The 20,017-nt window shown below is 40.3% G+C and overlaps 2 protein-coding genes across 2 annotated transcripts; both read left to right on the top strand.

The window, feature by feature from the left end:
• The first annotated feature begins 191 nt into the window (after positions 1 to 191).
• ccdc39 (coiled-coil domain 39 molecular ruler complex subunit) lies at positions 192 to 11,544 on the top strand. Its single transcript, XM_078264447.1, has 20 exons — positions 192 to 446; positions 1,420 to 1,539; positions 1,663 to 1,809; positions 1,899 to 2,057; positions 2,151 to 2,243; positions 2,361 to 2,489; positions 2,643 to 2,834; positions 2,976 to 3,079; positions 3,169 to 3,301; positions 4,209 to 4,403; positions 4,528 to 4,692; positions 4,793 to 4,930; positions 6,106 to 6,314; positions 6,501 to 6,624; positions 6,751 to 6,910; positions 7,062 to 7,168; positions 9,550 to 9,690; positions 9,832 to 10,011; positions 10,645 to 10,730; positions 11,103 to 11,544. The coding sequence occupies exons 1-20, from the start codon at positions 348 to 350 to the stop codon at positions 11,272 to 11,274; spliced, it is 2,853 nt and encodes a 950-aa protein (XP_078120573.1). The 5' UTR covers positions 192 to 347; the 3' UTR covers positions 11,275 to 11,544.
• Positions 11,545 to 17,025: 5,481 nt separating this feature from the next.
• On the top strand, positions 17,026 to 18,487 carry LOC144526802 (uncharacterized). The gene is made up of 4 exons (XM_078264464.1): positions 17,026 to 17,176; positions 17,342 to 17,446; positions 17,533 to 17,609; positions 17,823 to 18,487. Exons 1-4 carry the CDS (start codon positions 17,122 to 17,124, stop codon positions 17,895 to 17,897), a joined length of 312 nt encoding a protein of 103 aa, XP_078120590.1. The 5' UTR covers positions 17,026 to 17,121; the 3' UTR covers positions 17,898 to 18,487.
• The last annotated feature ends 1,530 nt before the right edge of the window (positions 18,488 to 20,017 follow it).

Here is a 20,017-nt window from a genome sequence, read left to right as displayed (position 1 = left end):
TATGTATAATAGGCTACGTTTTGAGTTGCCTCAGAGTATTGTATGAGTTGTATAGGTCAACAACGTTAATGTTTAATGCTTTTGGTATGTTTATTTTAATGAAATTGAGACGTAAAACAAGACTTGCGGCACAATGGGAGGTGATGTGCTGCCTCCCTCTGGTGACAACATTTTAAGGCACGTGCGGTTGCTGGGGGCGACTGACAACAGACAGCGGTTGCAACAGTTAGCAACAGCAAACTGGAGAAAGAAACAACTGATAGCAGCGGTTAATTACAATCCAACGGAAACAATTATTACGTTTGAATTTTTTTGTTAGTTGTAGAGGCTTAGTCAACTGCAGGAAAATGCCGAGCATTATTAATACAGTTTTATCCGAGATGGGCTGGGATGAGCGATTTGCTATCCCCGAAACTAACGCTGAAAACAAGGCTTTGATAGAAGAGGTGAGTGTGGCACAATTACATTAATTTATGACACCACTACTTTATTTCAGCAACGGTTACAAAGTAACTGATGTGGTTATTGGATGTTTGACATTTAACGGAAGTTAGAATTCTTTAGGGACGGTCAAAAATGACCTAACGTTAAAATAAGAGGTTTTACTGTAAATGATGTTTATTTGACAAAACAAATGTAATGAAAAGTCAGTTTAATGTTTTTAGTGTGACAAAGATTATAGTTACATTCTATACTCTTTGTTATGACATAAGGACTCGTGATTAATGTAGCTTACGAAGTTTAATATTTTTATAAAAAATAAATAGTTTTTTTCTTCTTATAAATTAAACAACATTGTTAAAATATAAATAAATCAAGTGTCTCAGGAATTAATGCTGAAAACTGGCAGCTATAGCTAGCCAAACTTTTAAAACGTGTGAAAATCTACTGTGCGGTTCCTGTATTACCAACATGTTTACATGTTTGTAGTGTACATATTAAATGTTTACATATGTGCTTAGTTATTAGGTGAGAAAAAAAATTCTCTATATTTCTGGCAGTCATGTTTCTCAGTGGTAGGCTACTGAACTGTGGCCAGTATTGCCTGTTTGAACCTTTGTCTAAAGTAGGTTCTTCAAATAATGGAATTTGGAATTGATCAAAATCTTTTACTACATATAGGCTCACGTGAGACCTATATTGCTCTACACTGCAACCATATTGTAACAATTACATTGTAAGCATTTAGACGGCATGGCCCTAATGCCTGGTTGTAAAGTTTTACGTCAACATGCAATGGGCAACTGACAGAGTTTTTTTAGGTAAATGGTGAATCTGTTCATGTGTCACAGACAAATGTTTCTAACTGCATGTAGTGAAAGGCAAATCATGCGAGATAGCTCACAAGAACAAACATGCTGCAGACTGTATGTCCTATATGTTATTATGCTTTTAATCTGATGACCTTCTGAACAACAGATTCGTCAAAAAGAGACAGAGTCGGTGCATCTGGAAAACAAACTTGAGAGAAACAAGGATCAAAAGCAGTTAATGACCAAATTCCTCACAAACGCTAAACAAGAGCTGGAAAATACTGAGGTAGGTATATCAAAACATGTTTATTATTTATGTGTCAGACAGGTGTGTGTTTCTTCTGGTAATTGGGTTATGGTTAGGGTATGGTATGGTAGTAATTTCTCGTTTTGATTTTTCTGCACATAGGCTCTGTGCAAGGCAAAGGAACGAGATGAAGAGTTGGAGAAACACCTCACCTCCCTCGCAGAAAGAGAGACAGGTCGCCTGGCACAAGAGATTGCTAAAATGGAGAATGACCATAGATCTTTAGCAGAGAGGAGGAACATGCTCGAGGTCTATACCATCCACAACACTTTAAACATAGAATCAACTATAGCTGTTGATGCCAAAATGTGCTAGTTAACCTTTGTCCATATCCTCAGAACCATATCTTCAAGACCAAACAGAAGCTAGAGGAGTTTAGGAACCAAATGAACTGGGACCAGCAGACCATGGATGGCTTTTTAGAGGAGTCAGCACGCAAAGATGAGGACACAATGGCCATCATCAAGTACGCCCAGCAAGATGAGCAGAGGATCAAGGTGAGAAGAAAAGGGCTGTATTAAATAATTCTGTAATTGTTTACAACATTGACTTATCCTGAGGTAACACCCGTATAATCTCTCTCGATACAGTCACTCACTCTGGCTATAGAGAAGAAGACACTGGAGGCCAATGAAAAGCGCAAAGCACTTGACAAAGAATTGACTGAGACTATATCTGCACAGGTACTGTAAGACCACACTGTACATTCTCACTGTTCATATGGCTGAAATGTGAAGTCTTTGAGCCGCAGACTGTCACAATGTAGATAAGAATACACTTTACTTCTGCTTTCTGAACAGATTGCTTTGGATAAAACTACAGAAAATTTGCAGCAGGCCCACCTGGAGACACAGCAGCTCATCCACCAGTGGGAAAACACCATCAAGCAGATGAAGCAACGAGACGCTGAGATGCAGCAGTGTGCTCTGGTAAAGTCTGTGACCTTGCACTTCTGCTGATAAAAGATGTGCTGACTCAAACTAAAGCATATAAACCTCTGAACAATAAAAGCTGATGGATGTGAACGCACACTGAACGGTACACAAGTGTTTGTAAGTGTCTTTTTTCCTTCATCCATCCAGCAACTTGCCCAAGCCAATCAGAACATCAGAGAGAGGAATTGCACCATTACAGAGAGGAAGCACTTGCTGGACACTCAGAGGAACAACAACAAGGAAACGGAGAGGAAGATAACAATGGCCAACCGACAGGCTGTAAAGCTGCGGGAGGATTTGAAGGAGCAGGAGAGTAACTGCAGCAGGCTGAAGGACGAGGTCAGCATTTCAAAGCTTTTGAACTACCAAACTTTTGTTATGAGAAAATCCTGTTAACAAATATTTTCAGTTGTGGGCACAGCTGAAAGAATGTTCCAATTTCATCAGAAGAGTGAGCAAATTGATTCTCGTGTTTTGCAGCTGGATAGTTGCAAAGGTACGCTGGACAGAGCAACCTCCGATGTGGAGTCGGTGACATCCCACATAGCCAGAATGAAAAAAGACATCCAGGATAACAATGACAAGTCAGTGAAATCTTACAACGTGTGTCTGTTGCTAAATTACCACTCTAGCTTTAGTAGACAAGCTATGTCTGTACATGTGTGTGTTGTAGACTCAAGCAGGCCAGGGCCTACAATGTTGCGCTGGAAGAGAAGCTGAAAGTTGTGACTCAGACCGCCCTTAGTGAGGAGGAGAGAGCTGCACAGATGGACAACCTCCTCAAGGATGAGGAACACGCAATCAAGGTAAGCAGCCTGACAGTTCTGAACCATAAACTCTTACTCTGCTTTGTTGGAAACAGAGAACTGTTGTACATGTTACAACTTTTTTTTATTTTTTTAAAGTTCTTCATCTCAGGACCATTTTGCATCTCATTTTTGCTGATGGCTTTTGGACGCAATCAAAATATCAACTTCTGTATTATGTTGGCGTAGCCAAGAATTTAAAGCTGCACTGAAAGCTCAATACATTACTACATTACAAAAGCTTTTTTATTTATATTATGATTAACAGCTAATATTCTCTTAAAAAAACACAAGGATTGACCATCAAAGCTGAGACAGTAAAGAACCATGCTCTTTGCTGTGAAGACACAAATACATTACCTAAACAAATTAAAACTAAATGTGAACTAGAAGATAGGGCTGGGCAAAATATATTAATATTATATCGATATCGTGATATGAGACTAGATATCGTCTTAGATTTTAGATATTGTAATATCGTAATATGACACAAGTGTTGTCTCTCCTGGTTTTATAAGCTGCATTATAGTAAAATGATGTCAGTTTGTGAACTTACCAGACTGGTCTAGCTGTTCTATTATTTGCCTTTACCCACATAGTCATTAAATCCACGTTACTGATGATTATATATCAAAAATCTAATTGGAAAAATATTTTGTGAATGCACCAAATGTCAACCCTACAATATCGCCGCAATATCGATATCGAGGTCAACAATATTGTGATATTTGATTTTCTCCATATCGCCCAGCCCTATTAGAAGACCCTGAACTTCACACACTGCACTAATTAAAATGTGTTTTTGGAATCTGCGCTACATATGACAAGGCCATTTTTATTGTGCTCAAAATTATATAATACTGTAATACTACTGTGTAACCCTGTTTTGGCCTGTGCTTTGCTATAGGAGTTGGATGTCCAGCTGCGTGACTGCAGGGAGGAGCTTTTTTCTCGTAAAGAGCGTTTGCAGGCCCTCAAGACCAACGAGAAGAATTCTATCGCTCAGGTTTCGAGGAGTAAATCCACCATCACCAGCCTGGACAGCCAGCTCAGAAAACTGGAGAAGGAATTAATAAGACAGCAGATGATCACGAGTCAACAGGCACGCTTACCAAAAAACACACACTTTTCTACAATCCCACTACCCAGCTTTCCCTAGGTTGGTGCTAGACTCTGCAATATGTATATATTCAGATTTTCCTTTCACTTTGCTGCATTGTGTATAGGACTCCCAGATTGTCAGCCTGGGTAGAAAACTGGCACGGCTGCAAGGTGAAGCTCACTCGGATGAAAAACAAATGCTAGACGCAAAAATCGCTGAGCTGACCAAAGCCCTAGAGGAGAAGAAGGAGACGGCCAAGATGCTTACCAACACACTCAAGGAGTCTGAGGTCAGTCTGATTGTTTGTCACCTCACCATACTATTCTGCATTTTTCACACACTGAACCAGTGAAATAATTCCATCACACACGTGTCTTTGTCCCTGACAGAATGATATTCGCTATTTGAGGAAAGAGATGGAGAAGTCAGAAGCTCAAAGGAGAGATCTGACCAACAAGGTGGAAGAGCTCTTGCTACTCCGTAACTCCAATGAAAAAGAGCTGAAGAGACTCAGGCTCAGGAAACAGGTAACTGATGTCACAGCAGGTGTCATGAAATCACTTGAGTCCCTGACGTGTCGAATTGCTGTGTTCTAATTATGTTTAGGAGATTAAACACAAATGCTTCTTTTCACACAATTGGATTCAAAGTTATATCTCCCTTTGGAAGGTCATTATCTTTATATATAAATAATTATTTGATTGACAGAAAATTAATTGAGGCTCAGTAAAGCATTAATCAAGTAAAATTTCCAAACATTTAGTGGTTACAGCCCCCCAATTGCAAAATAATTAATTTTTTATTTTTCTCTTTTTCATATAATTGTAAATTAAATAGCTTTCAGTAGGTCTGACAAAATAAGTAATAATAATTTTATTTTGAGATTCCGTTTTGGAATCTGTCAACTATTAATGGAGAAAAAGTACCTAGGGCTGCCTGAAACTAACAATTATTTTCACTATCAACTATTCTGTCTGTCAACTATTAGTTTGCCAGGGCCTTAGGTGACACCATACACAGTCCCAATGCCCAATTTCATTTTACAAAGATATTAAACAGAGAAAAACAGCTGATCCTCACATTTTAGAAACAGGAACCAGCAAATGGATTGGCATTTTTAGTCAGGCTAGCAGCGTAGGCTCTACGGATTGCAATGTCAGCCAGTTGCTCGGTCTAGACTGAAACTGATTCCATTAGTCAACCAGTTGCCAGGAAACCGGGAAGTAACTTCTCCCGGATAAGAAATAGTCCAGCACAGAAATCCATGTAAATTGCATAAAATTCACTTTTACGTTTTGGTTATTGTACAGATTAAGCTAATGACTAAGCTAAGCTAACAGGCTGCTGGCTTCAGCTACATATTCACTGTATATTGACACAAGAGTCGTATTGAGCTTCTCATCTATCTCTCGATGAGAAAGCAAATAAGTGTTGTTACCAAAATGTTGGATCCTTTAAACAATAATTAGATAATGTGATAATCAGAATAATTGTTAGTTACAGCTGTAATTATCACTATTTGAATGTCAATGCTGCCCAGCACTCAACCACAGATGTCAGCTGTATCTGTAGACACCAGATACCAAATAGCTGACGTCATCAGTCAGCGAATGATGTTTTTACACAGAAAATATCATCAACAGTATCCATAAAAAATGAGCAACCACTAAGCATCATGTTGACTTTATATGTTCCTCATCAGGACAACATGGTGGAGCACAACGTCATGAAGATAGAGGTCAAGCGTATGAGGGATCTGCTGTACAACAAGGCGGGCAGCGTGCTGTCCCTGGAGAAGAGGAAGTTGGAGCTGCAGAAAGCCATAAAGGACAGGGAGGAAGAGGTCAAGGTCTACAGAGAAATGCTCAGCCAGCAGCTCAAGATCAGTGAGCAGGAGAGACAGAGACTCAGGTAAAAACCCAGCTGTGACCCTAAATCTCACTTTTCTGCAGCCTTTGCTCATCTAGCCGACTATTTTCCATACAGTCAAAGAGATAAAACGTTGCTCTCCGTTGTGAATCATGTCATACTTGCATGAGTTTGAGAACATTTTTACAAAAATAAGATCACTTTATTTAGCGATTGATTCTGTGTCAGTGCTGAGCTGAATGAGAAACTGTCCAAGATTGACATGATGAAGAAACGCTTTGAGGTCGTGATGCTTTCACTGGCGGCTCCTGAGGGGGAAGAGGAGAAATCACAGGCTTACTACATCACAAAGGTACAGTAAGAGGTCTTTAAACACACCACTGTGTTACATACAGAGTCTGTTGAAGCTAAACTGAGTTAGATGTGTTCCTACAGTGCACACAAGCACTTTGAATCACTGCTGTGTGCTCTTCATCAGGCTGCACAAGAGAAAGAGGAGCTCAAGCGGAAGGGAGACGTTCTGGATGCTAACATCCGCAAGATCGAGCTGGAAAATAGAGCTCTGGAGAACACCATTCAGTTGTTCAACAACAGTAACTCAGCATTTCGCAAATCCCTCAACAAAGTAAATGAATCCAGTACGTATGACAAGGCAGACTGAAATAAACTAAACTAGGAATCATCAGTAGGAGTTTTATGGTATTAATGTGGTTTATTTCTCCTCGTCTGTTAAAATCAACAGAGCAGCGATCATTGATCACAAAGTAATTCAGACTGTTTTTGTTTTAGGTCCAGAGCACCAGGAAAAACTGAAGCTGGAAGAGCAGTTGAGGGCGGCTGAAGAGATGCTGAAGTATAGGAAAAGACAACTCCAAGAGCTCCAACAGGACTTCCAGGTTATTCCTTTCTATAGCCAGTGTAGAGCGCATTACAATTACTTCCTTAATACCAAATACCTCATCAGATACTTATCCCATAACAATACTCCTCTATTAGTGTTACATTAAGAGTCCCTCCTCCAAAAGTTGTCCTACCATGGTACAGTCAATAACAAGTTATTATTTGTTGCCTATTCCTTATTTATTACTAGTATGATAGTCAACCTTCTGATGCTCACAACAGTTAATAGTATAAAGTGTTTATGTCCATCAACAAGAATTCAAAGTTACTTACTGACCACTAAAAATGTGTGAAACATCCCTCTTTATTCTGGATTAGTATGCATCAGCTATTTGTAAATCCATCACTAAGTCTGTGTGTAAAGTCTTGTCTAAGTTATTTCTAACCACTAGCTGGTTCCAAACTAGTGATTTACTTAAACTCAGGAAAATTCTTAGCCAGTAGAGACTTTGATGTGTGCATTGGTTGCTAGGAAGTACTCTGTAGTGTGGTCAATCAAAAGCAATCAACTATGTAAACAGGAAGTCACTGCAGCTGTAACATAACTTCCAAAATAATAAATTTAGTAGGCCGAACAATATATTAAACTCAATGCTAACTGCTAATGACTTTGTTCTATTCATATAGTATATGCGTACAAGGAGAAAATGTCTCTGAGTTAACAGATAATATCATCTTTAGGTATATTTATTATGTATGTGAAATGTAATTCAAAAACTTCCTATTTTATATTTAAACAGCATTTTAATAAAAGTATCAGGTCAGATGTGTCGACTATATCCAACTTCACTCTAAATAGGTTACACTATAGCAAGCTGACGGCAATTTTTTTTTTTATTACAACCCAACCCATTTTAGAGCATACATTATTTAGTTTATAGTTTAACATTAAATATGTTAGGAAATAATCTTTAACATTTCCTGCGTTCTTTCAATATATACTACTATGTATTTTTTTATTTGCCATTTTTGATGATCTTCTTTGTAAAAACACTTGCTCTTCCTTCCCGTCTCTCTTCTTCAGTACTGTATTTTCCGGACTATAAGTCACACTTTTCTTCATACTTTGGCTGGTCCTGCGACTTATAGTCAGGTGCGACTTATATATCAAAATATATATAATTTAACATGTTTTTAAATGTTATTTCATGCTGAAAACATTACCGTCTACAGCCGCGAGAGGCGCTCTAGGCTTGTGACAACTATATGCTGCTCCTAAGGACAACTGAGAAAGAAAAGAAACTTTTTTATTTTTATTTTTTATTTTTTATTGTAAATAAAGGGTACAAATCACATGTGAATAGCCAAAATATACATAACATACAACAATAAAAAAATAAACAAAATATAAAACAAGATTGCCAGGGGAAGCTTATAGGCCATTACAAAGGGAAAGAGGACCATATGTTGACAGTTTTAACAGCCTTTTTGTTGTTTGAGCCAGAAATCAGATTAATATAATGTTCAACTTCATGGAGAAAAAGTACAAAACTAGGTTTTTTTTAGCGCTGAATTTAGACTTATGAATGTGAAATTTTGCCAAAAGAATTAATACATTTATAATGAAGTACATCTTTTCTTTACTATGGCTTTTATAAAAGCAAAAAATAACATCCTTCCACAATAAGGCAAAGTCTTTATAAATATGGTCAATGATGAATCTGCTGAGGTTTTGCCAAAACGTTCTGGTGTGTGGGCGAGAAAGAAAAGAAACTGCAGGCGACTGCAGGTAGTAAAATACGCAGCCGAAAACGGTAATCGAGCAGCAGAACGAAAGTATGGAGTGAGTGAGAAACTTGTGAGGGACTGGCAAAAAGGTTAGTCTTACTGCAATGAAGAAAACAAAGAAAGCTAGTCGCGCGCTGAAATCAAGATGGCCAGAGCTGGAGGAAGGAGTCCACAGATGGGTGCTTGAACAACGTGCTGCTGGGAGAGGCTCGTCAACAGTGTAGTTACGTTACGTTAACATACCGGACACCTACCGTATTCAGCCCCTTGTTCTGTGTGCTGTTGTGTAGTTTAATAACTTGCCTTTCCAGATTAAATGTCTGTTCTTGGTCTTGGATTTTGTGAAATCAATTTCTAAATAAATGCGACTTATAGTCCAGTGCGACTTATATGTTTTTTTCCTCTTCATGACGCATTTTTTGACTGGTGCGACTTATAGTCCGGAAAATACGGTATTATACAAGTAGCTTATTGTCTTGTTTAGGTGTGTCCCTGTGAGACGATTGGGTCATGAATAAACTAGCTCAACAACTCTATCTGATCAAGTCATCCAGTAAAGTTGACCTGGTGTGTGTGTGTGTGTGTGTGTGTGTGTGTGTGTGTGTGTGTGTGTGTGTGTGTGTGTGTGTGTGTCACTCTCCATTTCCAGGACATGAACAATACATTGGAGAGTCTGCTGCAAGAAGAGCAGGTGGAGAAAGATAAAATAGAGCACAAACAGTCACTCATCAGTAAGCTGAACAAAGAAATCGCTTCCCAGCAGGAGAAGGTTGTCAGAGCCACAAAGCAGGTTTGATGTCTCCCTGTCCCACTTTCTAAAGGAGCAATGTTGTGTGTGTATATACAGTACAGTTATCCTTGACTACAAACATTTATTAGCAGTCACCATAATCACATTTTAATTTTGTGTTGTCGTCTGTCTGTCTATTAGTGCTCTAAGCTTACCAAAGAGATCCGCTTGGCAAAAAACACCAAAACTGAGACTTTCGAGGAGAAGGACATTAAGCTAAGGGAGTTAAAAGAATTTAATAAGAGTATCAACAAGATGCTGAATGTGGCCATGGATGACACCCCTGACCTCAGATCAGTGTTGAAGAAATACTTCCTACAGGTATAAAACAATTGACACTGTTGTTTTTTTATATTCAGAAGATTAATTAAGCAAAGGTCCCATATCACGCTCATTTTCAGGTTCATCCTTGTATTTTGGGTTTCTACTAGAACATGTTTACATGCATTAATGTTCAAAAACATTATTGTTCTTGTACTGTCAGTCTGAATATACTTCTATTCACCCTCTGTCTGAAACGCTCCGTTTTAGCGCCTGTCTTTTTAAGCCCCACACCCACTCTGATTAGTCAGCGTTTACAGGTTTTCCACATCTGCGCTCTTGGCATCTCTGCACCGTCATTGCAGCCGGGCAATGACTGTAACTGCACTGTAACGGCACTTTCTACCTCTATATAGTATAGCTGTGAGGACACAACCATACGGAAATCCTGATGGCTTGTTTAAAGGCACCGTGTTTGAATACAGGCTGTGTACATTTCTCTGTGGAATAAGCGTTTTGATACCGTCACAGAATTTCTATAGCACTTAGACCTGCTTTATAATAAAAAAGACATGGGAATCTCACTTTTTACAATATGGGACCTTTAAGTGATGACAGGCTGTGGTCATTTATAGTCATTTATGGAGTTGCAAAAACATATATGCCTTAACTTTGAGTGTTTTTCTCTCTCAGGCCCATTTGTCTCTTCCATCTCCGTCTTCTACTCCTTCCAGCCATCAGAGCTCCATAAGCTCTGCCCGCAGCTCTGCCTCTCTCAGGTCAGACTTGATCAATTCTTAATAAAACCTCTTCTCCAGAGAAGTGATAGTGGAGGTTAGAGAAATAATGAAGGCTTGTTGTCAGATGGTCGTGAGTTTGAACTATTGGACTGATTATAAACATGAACATGAGGAAAATAATTGAATACTGCTCTTGTCAATGGAATATAATCAGTCAGCTGAGAAAGACTGTTGCACAGGTATGCTGCTCCACAGTCTGATGGAGAAATATTCTGGAAAAAGATATTCACTTTTCTTTATCTGTATGAATAAATCACATATATATGTCACCCTGTGTACTTCTATCATGTAAAAGATTGCTGTGCTGCTCTTCCTCTGTATCTTTATGGTGTTTTTCTCTCTGTACTGTAGGTCTTCTGCGTCCTCAGCCAGCAGCAGCCCCAGGTCCTCTGCACTTCACTCCCCCGTGCTGAAGACTGTGCAACTGGGCTTGGATCTGGCCATGACCTCCCCTCCTCTCACCACCTCCGGACGTTCCAGTTCTGCGAGCAGCAGCAGCAGCAGAAAGTTAAAGAACCCATAATGATGGCCGATTTATTCTTTAATTACGGATGTCATGTCATACTGTATTTGAATGCATTAAAAGTCTGTTATTGTTAATTTGGTCTTATTCGGTAACACTTTAAGATAGGTACACAAATGTGTACACAATTTGAGTTGTTACAGGGAAACAAATGAGGAATGACAAACTGCTAGTGAACCATTAGTTAATGAGTAACTCCTAATCAAACAGAGCAGCTAATGCTCAGCTATGATCAGTTAATATGTCCTTTTAATAAAAAAAGAAACATGATCCTTGTTTTTTCTTTCCTGTTTTTGGTTGTTTGTTTTGTACAGACTGGAAGAAGTACGAACAGTGACGTTACAAACGGTACATCATAGTGGTGATTATTGTTACAGTTTCAGAAATAAAACACAAATAATACAAATGGATGAATATCTGTCAGTTGTCACAGCACATTAATAAAAGCATTTATTGACTGTAAATGAGATGTATTCTCTCTGGATGAAACGTTCACAGCAATAATAAAATAAAGAGCAAGCTAGTTGGGCTAGCCAGGTAGATTAGTACCTAATGAGACTAGTTTCCTAACAGGCTAATTACTGAAATTAGTTTTTACCAGCATTACCGTGGCACAATGAATAGCCTACACACTCTTAACTAAACATGCAACATCATGAAATACAGATAATCTAGTAGGAAGCTGGAGTAAACCCGCAATTTCAAAATAAAGGTATCTTACAGTTTTTAAAAAACTGCTTACACACAAAATCTTTACATGTTGCACAATCTTTGACTAAGTTTTCAATTGCATAAAACACCTTTTTCAAAACACTAAACAATTCTCTACCTAAGACACAAAAATCTAACAGGAATAGACTTGCTTTCCTTTTCTAAACAACCAGTCAAAATGCTACACTTATTCACCAGGTCCTTACATATGCAACACTAATTGCTTAAAGGTGCTTTAAGCGATGTCACGCGTTTTTTAGGCTACAACATTTTTTTGTCACATACAGCAAACATCTCCTCACTATCTGCTAGCTGCCTGTCCCCTGAACACACTGTAAAAAAAAATGCGGTCTCTGTAGACAGCCCAGGCTCCACAAACGGCAACAAAAACAAACTGCGCCGATGTCCAGTCCTGAGCTTCAAAAAATATCTCGCCAGATGTACGCCGGGTGTCACCGCCTTCTACCTCCATCCACTGAAGGTCCCCCAACCACATCTCTGGTACTCCACACAGCTGATGGGGAAGAACTATCTGGGGGACATGCTTCCACGATTGTCCAAAGCAGCTGGTCTGACCACCAGATACACCAACCACAGTCTTAGAAGCACGGCTGTCCGTAGTCTGTCTGAGGCCGGGCTGGAGTCCAGACAAATCATGTCTGTTACGGGACACAGGTAAGCCTCACTACGAAACATAAACAGTGTTCCAGCCCATAACCGACAAGAAGGATTCGGGGGTTGGGGGTTGGGGGGTTAGTGCATGTAAGGGAGGGGCCGGAATGAGGAGGAGGGAGGGTCGAGTTAGCCTCGTTTTGTTTGAAAATACTTTGAACGTCAACAAGAAATGATGTCACCCAACATCGCTTAGGGACTGTTTGTTATTTAATTAAGAGGCCACTGGAGGAGTTTTGTGGCCTCTAAACTAAAAAGACTTGACCCTCCCCTCATCAGTAATATTTTTCCTATGGCCCTCCAAAATGATTTGAAAAAGAGGAATGACCCTCCCCTTTACGTGCAAGTTTGCACTTAGCAAAGAAGTACAGATGCCATTTGAATTTTACAGCCGTGATGTACAGGAGTTTACCTCTGCTTTCTGATCTTACACATCACACTCCTCTGTTATGGTGTGGTGACCATTTCAGTAGATTTATTAACTAACATTGTTGTAGAAACTAAATGCACACTTCCTACATTACTGCCTTACTTCAAATACTAAGTTACTCCTCTAGTAAACTAGTATTCACATGAAATAAAACAATAAAACATTGAGACCATTCAGCAAAGGACACTGGGATATAACCAATTCAACACTGGTTGCTATGGACTCGCCACTAGGCTTCGTCATTGTATATTTTAGCACATAGGTAAAGCTGCCGAAGCTGAACATTGTATTCCAAAACACATATGTTTATTTTTAAAGCAGATTTTAAATTACATTGTAACAATTTAACAATTCGCCCTTATGAAATCCAATCGCGGCACGGCTGTCTTGGAACGCAATAGACAGACGGTGGCGGACTTAAATTCAAATAAAATGTAACAGTGAACAATCAGTGTTGGACCTACAGTCTGTTGAGATGCCTCTCCAAACTCACCATAAAACGTTAAGACACATTAAGAAAAAAGATCCGTATTTTGCCCTAATCCAATGACACAGAAAAAAAGTAATCCACAGCGATCAGTAGATCCACAATCAGAGTCACGGTGTATCCAGCAAGGCGTCACATTCCCCAGCCAGCTCCAAACAGGTGAACGAGGCCTCTCCACTTCGCCGTTTAAACAAAGTGGAATAAACGTATAAAAGTCCAAATCTACACAAAACCCGCAATCAATTAGTAAGCTGACATCACATTTATATACATGGCATTTAGGAAACCTTTATTGCAAGGTTGGCACGGCAAGATGTCCAGACTAGTGCAACAGTAAGTTTCGTTTTTTGCGTTTGTGCTCCTCCTGCCCCCCCAGCAAACTCCACGTATGCGGTCAGACCCATCTGCTAGGGGGCCGAGACTGAGAGCTACATGGATAAATATGCACCAAACAAGCCACTTTAAAATTTTGCTCTTTTCATGAATTAAAAAGTTGGGTGACCCTCCCCTCAACAGAAAATAAAAAGACATGATTCTCCCCTATTTTCCTCCGGTGGTCCATTCCATAAATACCGAACGGTCCCTTAGAGCATCTTTAACTGATCACTAACCAATCACTGCTTTAGTATAGACCTATACATAAGTCAAAGGTCAGATTACCTTTTTTGAACAATGGATGCCAAGTGAAGAGAGTAGAAAGTGAAGGGAGTAGGAGGGAGAGGCAGGGGACAATGAGGACAAGTTCTAGGAGGAAGAGTTGAAACAAGAGGAGGAGGAAGAAGAAGAGGACAAGTTGAAAGAAGACAAGCAAAGAAGAGAAGGAAGGAGAACCATCTCTGCTGAGATCAACGCCACACTTAGTGATCATGTGAGCAACCCCGGGTTGACCATGAGAGAAGCTGGACTGAGAGTCAAGACAAACTTGAGTCGCTTTACAGTGGTGTCCACAGTGGTTTTGTTTTCAACAGTAATGTTTTGCCAAATACATATTTTCTGTTTCAACATTGCATTGGTGTTTACAGTGAACATTTCAACCCCTGTCAGCAGATTACTTTCGACACTTAACTTGTATGGAAATGTAAATATGCCTATGGAAGTCAGAGCTTTAGATTTAGAGCAACAGTGTGTACATGCCATGGTATATCCAAAAATGTACTATTATGAAAAAAGTGTTTGATACAAATGCCTTATTTTGAGAGGTGAATGGCATTTTGAATGCAGTGTTTCATTTTGAAGGAGATTTAAGGCATTTTGCATTTGTGTGTGTGCAGTTTAGGGAATTGTGTGTAGAGTTTTGAAAAACATGTGTAAGCACTTTAAAAAACTAAAGTGAGGTTGTAAAATTCTTCATAATAATTTGGTTTAATAGTGTCTAAGTATAGTATATTTTGAGTCTAATAAGGCATTATATGCAGTTTCTAACAGCAAAATGTAGGCATATGGTCTTTTATTAGGGTAGCCTATAACTGTGTTTGTTTAATGTCAATAAAAACCAGGCTACATTATTTCCATTTTCACATTGTTTTGGTCGAGTTTGATACAAAGTGCAGCTGTTAGGGTTAGGGTTTAGAAGCGAGCTTGTGACCGTGAGGTCGTCGGTTCAATCCCCAGACCGACAGGATAAAATCTGGGTGGGGAAAGTGAAAGAGCAGCGCTTGTCTCTCCCTCATTACCACCAAGGAGGTGCCCTTGAGCAAGGTCCTTCACCTCAACCGCTCCAGTGGAGCTGCTAAGTGGCCACAGATCAGACTGTGGTTGTACCGGGCAGCTTCCAGGTATGAATGTGTGAATGTGACAGGTCGTCGTTGCAAATGAGAAATTGTTCTCAATCGACTAGAGTTGCTACCTTTAAAAAAAAAAAAAAGGTGTGTCCGCAAAAAGGTTATTTTAGAGCGTACAAAACACACAGAGGAAGTGTGACTTCATTCTCTGCTCAGAATGCAATGCAATTTCTCCATAATATCTGTATATAGAAAAAGCTCGTGGCCACGCAATAGCACTTCTGGCCTCGATATATATGTTTTTTATTAGTGATCCTTCCGGGGCTCGTACAAATCAGTAATCACAACTTTAGAAAGCACTTGCTTGACAGACTCCATCCATCCATCCATCCATCTTCATCCGCTTATCCGGGGTCGGGTCGCGGGGGTAGCAGCTCCAGCAGGGGACCCCAAACTTCCCTTTCCCGGGCCACATTAACCAGCTCCGACTGGGGGATCCCGAGGCGTTCCCAGGCCAGGTTAGAGATATAATCCCTCCACCTAGTCCTGGGTCTCCCCCGAGGCCTCCTCCCAGCTGGACGTGCCTGGAACACCTCCCTAGGGAGGCGCCCAGGGGGCATCCTTACCAGATGCCCGAACCACCTCAACTGGCTCCTTTCGACGCAAAGGAGCAGCGGCTCTACTCCGAGCTCCTCACGGATAACTGAGCTTCTCACCCTATCTCTAAGGGAGACGCCAGCTACCCTCCTGAGGAAACCCATTTCGGCCGCTTGTACCCTAGATCTTGTTCTTTCGGTCATGACCCAGCCTTCATGACCATAGGTGAGGGTAGGAACAAAAACTGACCGGTAGATTGAGAGCTTTGCCTTCTGGCTCAGCTCTCTTTTCGTCCCAACGGTGCGATAAATTGAATGTAATACCGCACCTGCTGTGCCGATTCTCCGACCAATCTCCTGCTCCATTGTCCCCTCACTTTCGCGAACAAGACCCCAAGGTACTTGAACTCCTTCACTTGGGGTAAGGACTCATTCCCTACCTGGAGAAGGCACTCCATCGGTTTCCTGCTGAGAACCATGGCCTCCGATTTAGAGGTGCTGATCCTCATCCCAGCCGCTTCACACTCGGCTGCGAACCGATCCAGTGAGTGCTGAAGGTCACAGGCCGATGATGCCATCAGGACCACATCATCTGCAAAAAGCAGCGATGAGATCCCCAGCCCACCGAACTGCAACCCCTCTCCACCCCGACTACGCCTCGATATCCTGTCCATAAATACTACAAACAGGATTGGTGACAAAGCGCAGCCCTGGCGGAGGCCAACTCTCACCTGAAACGAGTCCGACTTATTGCCGAGAACCCGGACACAGCTCTCGCTTTGGTCGTACAGAGATTGGATGGCCCTGAGAAGGGACCCCCTCACCCTGTACTCCCGCAGCACCTCCCACAGTATCTCCCGGGGCACCCGGTCATACGCCTTCTCCAGATCCACAAAACACATGTAGACTGGTTGGGCATACTCCCAGGCTCCCTCCAGGATCCTTGCGAGAGTAAAGATCTGGTCCGTGCTTGACAGACTAAAAAAGGCAAACTTTTCATATTTCATTAAAGAGTAAAGGTTTTGTATTAACCTTTGTTACCTGCTTGAGTCGCTCCTGACAAGGTTGTTCTTCGAGGTGTTTTGTTCAGGTGTTGCCACACCCTCTGAATAATAAGGGTAGGCCTATCGTTTCCTGACACACAACAAAGGTAACCAGCGACTCTCTGAAAGCAGACGGAACACTTTTCCACTACAGATTTCACTCTCTTTTTTGGAATAAACTTTCAACATGCTGCTGCTGATCCTGTTTGTTGGATGTCTGGTCACATGTGCCGCACAGACAAGTAAGTACACAGGCTGAAATCATTGGGAAATCTAAATGAGTTAAAAAAAAAAAAATCAGTGTATACTGTAAGTAGGCTACATTTATTAAGTTAAAGTTTGTAATAACAAGTTCAACCGTCTAGATTTAAAATGTGGTCTTATAATTTATTTTAATATTTTCCCAGCCAACTCCTTCACCACTGACATGAGTTCACTTACTTCTCCCTTTCCGTCTCCTACGGAGTCAGTCCAGGCCACATCAGTCGTGGCACCTGGTTTAAATGCCGATGGTAAGTGTGTTTTAAGCTCGCACAATATATTTCAACTTGATGTCCAACATGATTTTAATGAATTTCCTTTTAAATATGTCCCACAGTTGTAGCGTTCCTCCAGGCTGCTGTTATGTCCGATCATGAGCTAAATGAAACAACAATAGTTCCAGCCCTGCTCCAGGTAACTACCTAACCTTGTTCCCTGTCTTAACAAATCTCATGTCCTATTCTGTCTTTCATTTCTATGATAAAACATTCATAAAACTAGTTTAACATTGATTATGTTATCTAATATAATCTGTGCGGAACACAATCTGAACACATTGTAGTTAAGTGACTGTATGGTTGAGACAGACCTGAATATGATTATTTAAAAATGATTTGTATCTTTCAGCTGTACACCCTTATCAGGCAGCTCCGACCAGGTGTGGACATCAGGGTAACAGTAAAGAACATCACCAGAGTCTGAAACCTCATGTGTTTGGCAAGAAAAAATGTGATTTATAAAATAATAATATCCTCTATGTGTATGAGGAGGATCCTCAACGGAGTTTCTAATTTCACTTTTGGAGATACCCCTGAAAATGCAACATGCGTACGACCACTGAGGACAATATGTGAGTCTCGTTTAATTGACAAAATTAAATTGAACAAGTCCTGATTAGATCTAAAATTATAAAAGTACAGTTACTGCATTTGCTTTGCTCTATCAAAGACAGGTATGTAAAAAGGAATAAAGTCACAAGTTTAAACAATCAGAATTTAAATTAGGATGTTTTAAACAAGACTCACACATTTCCTGTGATAATGATTGTTGAAATAAACACTAACCCCACTGTGATGTACAGGAGGGAGCTGCTGTAAAAGACACAAAAGTTATGCACCCATTTAGATGCATCCATTTTTCTATTTAAAATGTGTAAATGTAAAGACAACGACAACTGTTTTGTGTCTATTTTATAAAAAATAAATTGCAAATATCAGACACATGGTCACTGAGATGCAGTACATTTCAAATGTATGTAAGTGCTTTGAAGAATTAAATCTGTAGCCTCATAATCAGACTAAATTGTCATTTTGTTTCACTTCACTTCTACTACTCGTATTGCTGAACAATTTGGGCAGCGATTCAGAGATGTTAAACCATGCTAATAAATAAAAAACAGTAAGGTTTTTTTTGTATTAAAGGAGACATATTTTGCTAATTTTTTAGGTTCATACTTGTATTTTGGGTTTCTACCAGAACATGTTTACATGCTTTAATGTAAAACAAAAACAACATTATTTTCTTTATACTGTCTGTCTGACTCTATATCCTTCGCGTTCCACTTCGGGGGTTGCTCCAGTGCTGCAGGAAATTCCGCTGGATGCATGTATTTTCCATTTCCTTCCGCTTTCTTTGTGTTGGAATTTTAAATTTGGTGGATTAATGAGCACTATTGTTGACTGCTCCTCAGATCTCTGCATGGTAAATTGAGACAGCTAGCTAGACTCTGTCCAAGCTGAGTTTTCTCTCGCAAAACTATTTTGCAGCGGCTCTGTGCAGAGCTTAGCACCGCCCATGACGATTGTGATTGGTTTAAAGAAATGCCAATAAAGCAGAGCACGTTTTCCTCCCATCCCTGAATGCTGTGTGGAGTAGCCAGACTCTCCTTGAGCGCGCTTTGGAGGAGGGTCTGGCAAAGCGAGACTAGTCTCACTATACCTGTAGTCACCTTCTGTCTCTAATGGTCCATCGTAACATCTGTCTCTTTAAGCCCCCGTCCCGACAAAGCCCAGTCTGCTCTTTTCGGCTTGCGAGAAAACTGGCACACCCTTGCAAAGTTAGTTGTCAATTCGTGAGTGGAGATAAATTGACGGGGGTTTAGTATATTCTAATGATGCCATGTTCATACTCGTTCCGTGACTTCACGTCTATTCGCGTCTTTACATTGATTTTCTATGGAATCACCAAATTTGCAGGAAAAGCTTAGACAACATCCTTAGGTCAGGGGACGAGAATATTCGGCCAGTCTCTAACAACCAAACCTGTTCATGTATAAATATGTTTGTGTATCTACATATTCTGGGATCTAGGCAGCTGCATGATAAGGGAATGCTTTGTTTCAGGACCGTCTCCTTTTGGAGGTCAGTGGAAACAGGCTAAAGGGGCGTGTCACACAGCATCCTTAGAGAGAGAGAGAGAGAGAGAGAGAGAGAGAGAGAGAGAGAGAGAGATAGGCTCAACTATTTATGTTTTAGGTAAGCATATGTGTTTTACGGTGCCCGCAATATCTTTGTTTACATTAAAGGTTCAACTAAACTTAACGCCTCCAGCATGAGTTTAAATGAACATTTAGGACGACAGGAACTTTAAACGTTGATATCTGATGAAATGTTCTTGCTGCAGCTCCTTTTTCAGCCAGTATAGGGAAGCACAGGCTGAAAATGAAGGCTTTGACACAACTACTCATCCTGCTCATATTATACCTTTTAACCACCCAGTACATTACATAAAACAAAGTATATTGTTTACACAATTTTTTTTTTCTTTTTTCCGTTTTTACACCTCTCAGTACTCAGCAGTGACTGTTCACTTCAGAAGGATAC

This window comes from Sander vitreus, chromosome 12 (assembly GCF_031162955.1).
Source record: "Sander vitreus isolate 19-12246 chromosome 12, sanVit1, whole genome shotgun sequence".
In the NCBI taxonomy this organism is placed as follows: Eukaryota; Metazoa; Chordata; class Actinopteri; order Perciformes; family Percidae; genus Sander; species Sander vitreus.
Note: the sequence above shows the minus strand (reverse complement) of the source record. Positions and strands in the feature narration are given on the sequence as shown.

Coding starts and splice junctions, on each gene's coding strand:
- LOC144526802 (XM_078264464.1), top strand. CDS start 17,122: ATGCTGCTGCTGATCCTGTTTGTTGGATGTCTGGTCACATGTGCCGCA. Junction 17,177..17,341: donor CACATGTGCCGCACAGACAA/GTAAGTACACAG, acceptor ATATTTTCCCAG/CCAACTCCTTCACCACTGAC. Junction 17,610..17,822: donor TAGTTCCAGCCCTGCTCCAG/GTAACTACCTAA, acceptor TGTATCTTTCAG/CTGTACACCCTTATCAGGCA.
- ccdc39 (XM_078264447.1), top strand. CDS start 348: ATGCCGAGCATTATTAATACAGTTTTATCCGAGATGGGCTGGGATGAG. Junction 1,540..1,662: donor AAGAGCTGGAAAATACTGAG/GTAGGTATATCA, acceptor TTCTGCACATAG/GCTCTGTGCAAGGCAAAGGA. Junction 10,731..11,102: donor CGCAGCTCTGCCTCTCTCAG/GTCAGACTTGAT, acceptor TCTGTACTGTAG/GTCTTCTGCGTCCTCAGCCA.